This window comes from Gopherus flavomarginatus, chromosome 5, assembly GCF_025201925.1.
Source record: "Gopherus flavomarginatus isolate rGopFla2 chromosome 5, rGopFla2.mat.asm, whole genome shotgun sequence".
In the NCBI taxonomy this organism is placed as follows: Eukaryota; Metazoa; Chordata; order Testudines; family Testudinidae; genus Gopherus; species Gopherus flavomarginatus.
This window is the reverse complement of record NC_066621.1, coordinates 96,522,849-96,533,138: the sequence shown is the minus strand read 5'-3', so window position 1 is coordinate 96,533,138 and position 10,290 is coordinate 96,522,849. Positions and strand designations below refer to the sequence as shown.

The 10,290-nt window shown below is 39.8% G+C and overlaps 1 protein-coding gene across 1 annotated transcript in view; it reads right to left on the bottom strand.

Moving 5' to 3' along the window:
- Positions 1-839: 839 nt before the first annotated feature.
- Positions 840-10,290, bottom strand: part of LOC127052397 (cytosolic phospholipase A2 epsilon-like) — a 44,124-nt gene continuing 34,673 nt past the window's right edge. The window contains 6 exon segments of the mRNA XM_050955995.1: positions 840-1,078; positions 3,407-3,593; positions 4,564-4,730; positions 5,582-5,773; positions 7,282-7,389; positions 9,429-9,566. Coding sequence (XP_050811952.1) covers positions 840-1,078; positions 3,407-3,593; positions 4,564-4,730; positions 5,582-5,773; positions 7,282-7,389; positions 9,429-9,566 — 1,031 coding nt within the window.

The following is a 10,290-nucleotide window of genomic DNA, read 5'->3' as shown; positions in this document are numbered from 1 at the left end:
TCGTTATTCTTCTTGCCGAGGTGAAGTACCAGCAGCACTGTAGCTGCAGAGACAGAGCGCTCTATGTGCCTTGCCAGTGTGGACAGGGAGTGAGCTAGGGCGCATGGGGCTCCTTTATTGCGCTGTGACTTGCACATGTAGCCAAGCCCTTAGTATCACAGCTAAATACAAGGCGGAACAGATTGTTAGCATAAGTAGTTGGCATATAATTCAAGGGATCGTTCAAGGTAAAGTAGCCTGTTAGCACCTTACCAGTCAGAGGGGAAAAGGGTGGGGGAAAGATGGAGGAGGGAGGGATAGTGAGTTATAGATTGTTGTAATAAGCCATAAATCCAGTATCTCTGTTCAGCCCATGACTTTTACTGTCTAGCAAAGTTATGAATTTAAGCTCCCAGGCTCATATTTCAAAGGAATTGTGCATGTTTCCTTTGTGGATGAGGGCTGAGAGATCAGATGTGGAGTGATGGTTTTGTGAAAAAGTGTTCACCACAAGTGATAGGGTATTTTTGTCTTTATCATTTTTCTGTGTGAGCTCATTCAAAAGTCTGGTGATTGTCTGGTTTCACCCACATAGTTGTTATTGGGGCATTTAGTGCACTGGATGAGGTACATTACATGTTGCAATAGGCATATGTAGAACCCATGGATCTTGAAAGAAGTGTTGAGTGAGGTGTTGATCATTGTAGCAGAGGAGATAGGTCTGCAGGTTTTCCATCTGTTGTTCTGGCAGAGTCTGATGCCGCTTTGAGTTAGTGTGTCCTTGTCTCTAATGATGATGATCTGGGAGAGATTGGGGGGTTGTCTGAAGGCCAGAAGAGGGGTTTCAGGAAAGATTTCTTTCAGGAGGATGACGGTTCTTGGGATAAGGATTGGGTCTGAGATTGTTTTCTCCGCCTCACAGCTGCATGCAAGGCCTGAAGAATCAAATTTTCATTATTCTGGATGTTGTAATTAGTTAGTTTCAGCAGCTTGTTGAAATCTTGTGCCTTCAGTGAGACCTCCCTTGTAGAATATGGGGAATAGAAACTGGAGACATCAACTTTGCCCAGTTCTATTTCTGATGCACTGCGTTCCACACCTGGGGAATGAAAAAAACAGAAACAATGGGTTTCACTACTGAGGCCCAGTTATACCTTATGGTACATATCCATCTAATACACTGTGTCAAGAACAGCCCAGAGGGTGCCGACAGATTTAATTGCCAATCCAGTACTTTGATCTCTGGAACATCAGTGAGGATGAAGGAGACTGCATTGCTGCCAGCACCTCCTACTGTCCAGTCTATGGAAAGTCATTTATAGGGGTTTTACAGAGGACTGCATGTCTACCACCCAATCTAGAGAGGAAGAGGTTTCAGTGACAGTGAGGAAAAAATAAAACAGGACGTTGAGAGCAGGAAGAAGTAGAAAACTGGTATCTCCAGAAATGATCATAAAAAAGAAAAAACTGTGATTCATCCAGTAGTTTTACAACGTAAACACCTTCTCAAATGGCCCACAGTATAAAGTACAAACAACCTCCTCCCATGTCTGCTTCACCCCATCAGAAAAACCTTCCCAACAATCACCTGAAATCAAACAACTGCTCAACTTAAAAGATATGCTTTGCGCTGTACTCTAAAGGCTGTAAAACTTGGACTTTGGAAGATGTCAACAAGGAACACTTTTCCTCCAGACCTCAGTTGTGTGTAGAACCCATAGCCAGATCCTAAAGTCTTCAAGGTTTTATAAATGAAACCCCGCATCTTGAATTTCCTCCACAGTGCACAGGAAGTCAGTACAATTCACAGACCACAAGTATAATGTGCTCATGTGAGCTCACTCCACTGAGCAGATGGCCCACTACATCTTGTACACTCTGAAGTTTTTGAGTGGTCTGCAAAAGTATCCCCAAGCACAGCACAGTGCATTAGACTGAGCAGGAAGTGACAAAGTCATGAATGGTGGTGACTGACTCCATATCGTCAGAGAAAGGCCACGTCATCTTAGCTAACTACAGACACAAAAAATAGTGGCATATACCCACATTCATATGATTAACATATCCTTTTTCAACATGACACAGTTATCACTATTCCCTCATAATATGGGGTAGTTGATGGTCCAAAAGTATCCTAAAACTGTGAATCATTGTGGCCAATAGAAGGAGCAGTGGAGATTAGTATAGGAACAGAATTTTGTTTCAGGGGAAAAATTGTGAAGGTGTACAATTGTTTTCTATGTCATCAATTGACACTTAATACCAGTTATACAGCAAGGTGAACAAAAAATTCTTTTCAAATGCTTAATCAAGTCTAATGATTCTGAATTTGCTTTGAAATTCTGCTCTGCTTCTTGGATGTATTGCAAACTCTGCTAATCAGTTTCACCTTCTTCTTATCCAGATCCCTGTCTGAGGTAAACCCTGGAAAAACAAGAAAACTGCAGTACCCAAATCTGATGAAAAAGGTTATGTAAAGCTGAGTAACACCAACATATGGAGAGAATTACAACCTCAAATGCCTCACCTTTTCCCACAGCTGCCTCAAGTAACTTACATGTTGAACACATGATTTATACTGAAAGTCTAGCTCTCAGCCATCCAAGACTTAAATAATTTGTGCTGGCCTTCCAAATTGTTCAACAAAGGCCTAAAAACACAAGTCATGGAATAAAAAAATATTGTAAAGGTATCTGAACCTATATTAAACTGAATGTTTTCTATAACCTCAGTGTTAAAGTTTTGTGGTTTTGATTAATCGACACTAATACTTGGTGAGATAACACCAAGTTTGAGTCAGATCGAGGTAAATGTGAGACTATGGAACAAATGACTAGAGTTGGGTGAAATTTTTCAAACACAATCTTTTTTTCAATGAAAAATTCAGACTCTGCAACACGGAAACGTTCCATGAATTCGCATAAAATTCTCTGAAATGTTCATATTGGAGAAAAGGATTTGATATTTTTGAACTGAAATATTTTGATTTTTTGAATCAAAACCATTTTTATTTTAAATGTCCTTTATTTTCACTTTTTAAAATTTAAAAATGAAAAAAAGCTTGAAATTGAAACAAAATATTTCATTTCAGATGAAACATTTCATTCAGCTTGAATTTAAAAAAAAACACTTTTCAATGTGTCACAAATTTTGAAAAAAAATTGGTTTTGGCTGAATCCAAAACAAATTTTTATTTTCGAGTTTTTGGGAATTGCCAGAAAAATGAAAATTTTTGCCCAAAAACTCTATAAATGAGTGATATTACTGGCTGAAAGTGGTCATTAAGAAGTCAGTCATGTTGAAAGTAGAAAATGGGACCCAGACAAGAGAAATGTTTATTGGTGTGAAATAAAACACAAAAAACTCTAGAGAATGAGCAGGCGGCTCATGCTGACTGTAATGCAATGACTGACTGCTGTTTACTTACCAGGTGCTATGTATCTTTGGAAGCTGTCGTTCACAAGTGGGAAATAAAGCAGTATGGGAGCACCTGGGTTCTCTGCATCTTCAAACATATAACATTCCTTTAGATTCTTCCTTTCTTCCTCATTCAACACAGGCTTAGGAAAGGGGATTCCTTGCTCTGAGAAGTACGTGGAGGCCCGGTCCAGAGGCTAGATCATCATAGAACGGAACAAACATTAGAACCAACAAATAGATAAAAGTCAGGATGGGACTGTACTGGGATGCCAGCAGGAATGCAAGCGACTGGAGACACATGGGTTACATTAAAAGGGTTGCTGACAATACATTTTACTTTGTTCCTTGGAGGGCTGTCCAAAAATAATCTTACTGCACAAAACAGGAAAACACTTAGTACAGATTGTAAAGACAGTTCAAAATTATACTATTAATTTAAAGACACAAGTGACCAAGAGAGTTGTGAAACAGGAATCTGACTGGGAACAACACAGCAAGAATTCAAAGGCAAGAATGGTGTTACCGAAGATAATGTCTGCATTTAAATATAGAGGGGTCAGGGAGGTGGCCTGCAGATCTGGTTTAGACTCCGTTTTCGAGTTTGTGTCAGAAGCAGGACTCTCAGTCAAAATCTGACTCTAACGCACTGAAATCTAGTGAGCGGTTCTAATAAAACAAGCCTGACATTTAAATGGGAACACCAACAAGCATGTGAAGAATTTTTCATTCATTAAATCACACTTGGATAACTCAGGAAGTAAATAAATAAAAAAAAGACCAAATAAAGTTTTATGAGACTTTTTTTTCCAATCACATGTGGACTGAAAATGAACTTTCAAACCCTAATGACTGTCAGAACGGATTGAATTTGTTCCTTAAGATACAGGACAGGTTTCTAATGGAAGTGGCATCTCAACCATTACTACTGCTTAGTGCCACGCCACACAACGCTTTAATTAAATGTAGCACATAGACCATTGTTCCCAAAACAGGGATACATGCCACTATCTACAAAGTAGTTCAAATTAGATCAAGATTTTTCCTCCTGGAATCATCTTTCTCTTCTAATATTTAAAAGTAGGAAGCTACTAACACTGGCTAATAAAGACTTACAGACAACTGGCCATTACTGAAGAAAACAAAGGAGAAGCTGACTGATCGTACCATTGTCTGTGATCCTCCACTGTAGTTTAAATGCAGGATGACATCCACTTTCCTCTCTGGTCTCATAAGTGGTGGGCAACTGGTATCAAAAAAGAATGCAGTATCTACCAGCTCCAGATGCTCTGCAGTGTGTCTCAGTTGATTAGGCAAAGAGTCTAGCATAGTGTCTGAAAGGTAAGTATTTCTTATAAATGAACCATTGCAGGAGCAGATCTGCTACCTCTTGAATTTCAAGGGTCAGACAGAAAAGAGAAGTACAGCTTCCCTCCCGCCCAAGGCATGAACAATTTTATGACAGCTATACCACTATAGCTTGCCCATGCCGCACAGCAGTGGTTCTCAATATTTTTTGCACTGTGACGCCATGTCACAAAAGGGGAGAGTTTCAGGACCCCACCTCCATCATTTGGGGACCCTTTTTTATCTAGGCATAAAGAAAAGGAAAGTTGTTAAAATCTAGCTGGAGCTATGGAACTCCCTTTCTCACTCCCCCGGACGGCCATGACCCTCAGGCTGAGAATCCATGCCTTGACATGGGTCCTCTCGGATATAGATGGTCATTCCATTTCTGGCATCCTCCTATTACTTCACCCCAGGTTCTGGCTCTAGTAGCCAGCCTCTCCTAGGTTGAGAAGACATTTCTTCTGACCGTCCATTCAGTCTCTTCTGTCTGTTCATCAAAATCTATGAATCATACCAAAACAGAGAGTTTTTCCATGTGACCTACAGCAAAATGAGTGGGGTCCCACTAAAGCAATTCTACTAAGCACTTTCAGCTCCAAACAATTCAATAGATGAATCAAATAGTTCTGTTAAAAATTAGCTTCAAGTTTTGCAATTTGGGGTGAACGGATTAAAAAAATGAAGCTAATTCATTCTCCCTGTCCTATTCAGGATGCATGAGTTAAACATAAAGCCCATTCAGTTCTCTCCAAGACATACAAGTTTCCTTCACTAAATTCCAGACCCCCAAATTATCTCAAAGGAAGCCACTCAGAACTGAGTGGCAGTACTATACCTTTCCATTTAGAAAACTGCTCATGCTGTGTGTACTCGTTGTGCATCTGGAAACCCCTTAAGAAACTGTGGTACTTTGATACTGCTGGGCGATCTGTTAAAATATCTCGAAGTGCATTGGAAATGCCTCCTGCAGGAGTGTACATGCAAGTAGCCATCTCATGTGGCCTCTCAGGTAGATCAGGCTCTTCCTCTGAAGAAAAGTGGTAGAAATATCATAAATTATCCATATCGTAGGGGCAGGTGGAGGGGGAGGTGTGGAATAGTCTTCTGCTATAGTAGTAATAATAATAATTTATTATTTATATAATTTTCTAAACATGCACCTAAGGTCTGGATTCAAAGCCCGCAGAAGTCAATGGGAGTCTTTCAACAGACAACAATAGGCTTTAGATCAGGACCTTAATGCACCTTGAGAATGAGGGCTGAGATTCAAATTAGACAACGTTGTCATGATATTCTTTTCCTTGGGGGAAGCAATTGGAAGAACTGGCCCAGATTATTTCATCTCCCTTGATCTGGGTTTTCTAAAGACCATTTGTGACACAGTTTCACTGCCTGTGTGGTATATTGGATACAGGCACTCAAAACTGTAGAAGGGCTCATTTGTAAAGGGCCAAATAAAATACATACGTATACACTACAAAAAATAAAACAACAACATTCAAATCCAGTAGGCCTAAAGCCCATATTAAATTGTTTCCTGGACCCAGCAAAACTAAAGTTTCCCTCCCCTGCTCTACTTACTCCCACAGCACCCCAACACTAAGGGCAAGTCTACAGTTAAAACACTGGACCAGCACAGCTGTAGCACTTCAGTGAAGACACTACCGACTCCAACGGGAAAGGTTCTCCTATTGGCATAGGTACTTCACCTCCACCTTCACAAGAGGTAGTAGCTATGTCAACAGGAGAAGCCCTCCTGTCAGCATAGCATTGTCTTCACCAGGGGGTCATGTTGGTTTAATTGGATTGCTCAGGGGTGGATTTCATGTACTCATGAACAGCATAGTTATAACGACATAATTCCCTAGCATAAGACCTAGCTTAGGAAAACTGGGGAAATAGACTGACTTTGTAAAGTGACCTCAAAGCCAGCAAATGCAGAGAAAAGGGAAGGCAAATTATAGAGTCAAAGACCCCTCATTGAAAATGCCCTGCTATCAGCCCCACTCATTTACGCCCAAAGGTGTTAGCTTGTGCAGTCCAGCTGACCTTAGTTGCTGCTGTTTCACACAAGGAATAAGGTAGAGTCCAACGTAGTCTAGGGAAAATGTTTAGCGTAAAAAGCAACATTTTGAATTGCATCTGGAAACAAACTGGGGGGCTAGCAGAGATTCCAGAACACAGGCAAAATATGCTTTATGTGGGAAGCAACACTAAGTGCTTTCCTGCATGAACACTAAGTTCAGTAAAGGAAATTCTTCCCAGTCCTTATGAGACAACATCTTGAGACTACCTCATTTTTAATTAGCTCCTTTTCATTAGGCCCTACACTATGGCAACTCTCCCTCACCTAAAGAGTATCTTATTATTGCTGCTTCAAGATCAACAAAGAAAGTGCAACATCAGGCACTGCTTACCTTTCCTGGTCCTGCCCTGGCCCTGAGAATGAGCGCACTGCCAATGTGGGTATAGTTCTCACATCAGATGAGCATACAGGAGCCATCAAAACAAAATGGAAGGGAAAGCCAGATTTACCTATTTCAGTCACTCTGTCTTGGGTCCATCTGTGCCAGAAGTCCTCTGAATTGTCAGCTGCATGCCATGCATCCAAGAGATTCTTGGAAAATACACTACTCCACATTCCTATCAAGGGGAAGAGATTTAATAGCAACATATGAGTCCAAGTGAAGACTGATGCATTTGTAGTGAACACAACATTTTGTCCCTCCTCACTAATCTGTTTCACGTTTCTTTCTTTTTAACATATAGCTTGGGCTTCTACAACTAGATTCCTGGAGCAGGAAAAGAAGGATGTAAAGCAAGTCTCTCCTGAGGGTGCAATGTCTGCAGATCTTATGAGTTAAATTAGCAATGCTGATTTGCACCCATATTTATAATCACTGTAAATTATCAAAGTAAGAGACCTTCAAAATTGGACTATCTCCTAGATCCAAATATTGGCACATTTCTCAATCCAGCTTTTGTTCCTCAGCCGTTGGAACCCTGTATTTCAATGAGAGCGAGAGTTCAAAAATGGTAAAAACTTCGCAGGATATTTCAAAGTTATTTCAATTTCCTAGGGTTTGACCTGGAACAATTTGTTTTTCTTTTTCCCTGAAATATGTCTTTGACAAAATTTGTCCCCTTTCTCTTTTTTTCCCTCCCTTTTTGTCACTGAATGCAGTTGAATAAAAAATTTCCAAAGTCAGGCTCCCCCCATTCCCAACTTATTTTGTTTTTTTTTTTTCCTTTTGCCACTCTGTAACTTTTCCAAAGTGGAAAAAGTCTTAAAAAATTACAGAGTGGCCAAAGGAAACAGAGAAAAGAAATGTAAAAAAGTGTGTAGGGTGAGGGAGAACCCTAGATATCATTCATTCTACTGCATTCAGTAGCAAACAGGAATGGAAGGATGGAAAACTGGAAGGGAACACAGTTCAAAATATTTAGTTTGATAAAAACCCAGAAAATTAAAAATACATAAATGACCTTTTTCAAAAGCCTTTGTTTTAATAGAAAGGCATTTTAATCAAAAAAATTCAAAATGAAAACTCTCTCTAATCAGCAAGAATTCAGGGAATCAGTCATAGAGGTTATCATCAGAGGTGGGTGGGACACAGTTTTCCCATCCCACAAATATTTCTGAGAGTTCACATTTCCCCCCGCCCCCATTTCTGAAAGTCAAAAATCTCAAAAATATGTGCAAATCAAAATTCCAATTTTTCCACCACTTCAGGTCAATTGAAACATTTTGGTTTGATAATTTTGAAATTTTGCATTTTGGTTTCAACTTTTTTCTTTTATTAGACCCTTTCCCCCATCTAATTGATGACATTTCAAAACAAAAATCATTTTGAAGCAGAAAACCAACATTTTTTGTTTAAAAAAATAATATACTTTCCCATTTTGACAATTTCCAACTTCTTTTTTTCATTAAGTCAGGAAATTTGTCAAAACTGACCCTGTGTCACAGTTTCAGTTTGGATAAATAAGTATTATTCAATGAAAACTATTTGTCAAAAAAATTCTGAGGTGCTCTAGTTCTTCTCTCTCTAACTACCAGAAGATAGCAGACTTTCCATATTTCTATTTGTTCTCTTTCTTTTTTCAAGTTTCTGTGGATATATAATTTTCTTTTATACCTTGCTTCTCCAGCTTCTTTCATAACCCCCTGTTTGCTACTATATATTGTTTATTCATGTAACTATTCTTTAAATCCTTGAAGAGATGTTAGCATACAGTATGAATGAAAGACATTACTACTGGGCTAAGACATGCTGCTATTTATTGGGCTAAATTTTCAATGTTATCGTGCTGTATTCCTCAGGGTTATAAATTAACAATAGAGTTATGCCCTAAGGGGCTGAACTGCAGAGATTTGGAATATAAAAGTGTGCGATGTTTTCTGCAAACTCAGGTGTTAAAGGTGTATAAAATCTCATATCTGCTCTGAATCTATCATTTGGAATCACAAGAAAAGGAAACCAAATGCAACTGTTTAGAACACTTGGGAAGATTTAGAATCCCATTTAACTTAATCTGCTGCTCATTAAGATATAGAAACATCTTCTGCAATTAATACTGCTCCACTATAGCCAGTCACACAACAGTGGTTTGCCAGGCACTGGTTTCCATTGCTATTAGTGTTCTTATTAGGTAAACACTTTCCCAAGTGAATAAGACACCTTGCATGAAGCAGATCCGAGATTCTGGGAGCTTCTTCATCAGCCGGCCCATGAAGAACTCGCTTCCAAAATCCTCCGCACGAATAAAGGCTCCATATTTCAGGAATCCCACCTCATAGGGGGTGAACTCCACCCACTCTGCAAACAGAGCCATAAAAACCTATTTAACTGCAGTGGGTAACTAGACGTGGTGTTAGCCAGCAGGTAAAGAGAGTGAAAAGTAGAATAAACCTTCTGAGTTTCAGCTTTATCAAGGTGAACTATGTTATAGGAACCACTATTGTTTGTAACTAGCCATTTTTATTTAGTATGAGTGCCACTGAAGGACATGGAGGGTGACTTAGGACTTAACAAATGGAGGGGGTAGCTCTGTCCTCAAAATGGGCCAGACAGTGGCCTTAATTCATTTTCAATTTACATGAGCTTTGTCACCGGATGCACAAGGGTCCACCCAGTCTGGGAGTTGTGGCAGCTCAAGGAACCTCAAACCCCTTCACAGTGGAGCCTGCAGCTAATCAACCAAAGTAGCAGAAGAGGGACATGGCTAGAAGCAATGGGGAGGAGTAATGAGTCAGCATGTCCCCATGGCAACCTATAGTGACAGGGCTCCTATGCAGCCCCAAATGACAATTCAAGGAACTCCCCCTGACAGGACCTAAAGGTGGGCAGCATTGCAAAAACTGGAGAGCATCTCCTGGGGCATAGCCACTCTTGCAAAGAGAATGGATGGGAACTCTCAGTGGAATGAGATTAGTGCTCTGTGGATATAAACATTTTATTTCAAATGGGTAAAAGGTATATTTACAATTAATCTGGCAAGGGTCAGAACACTCCTGTACCAAGTAAATGTAAGAGATATATA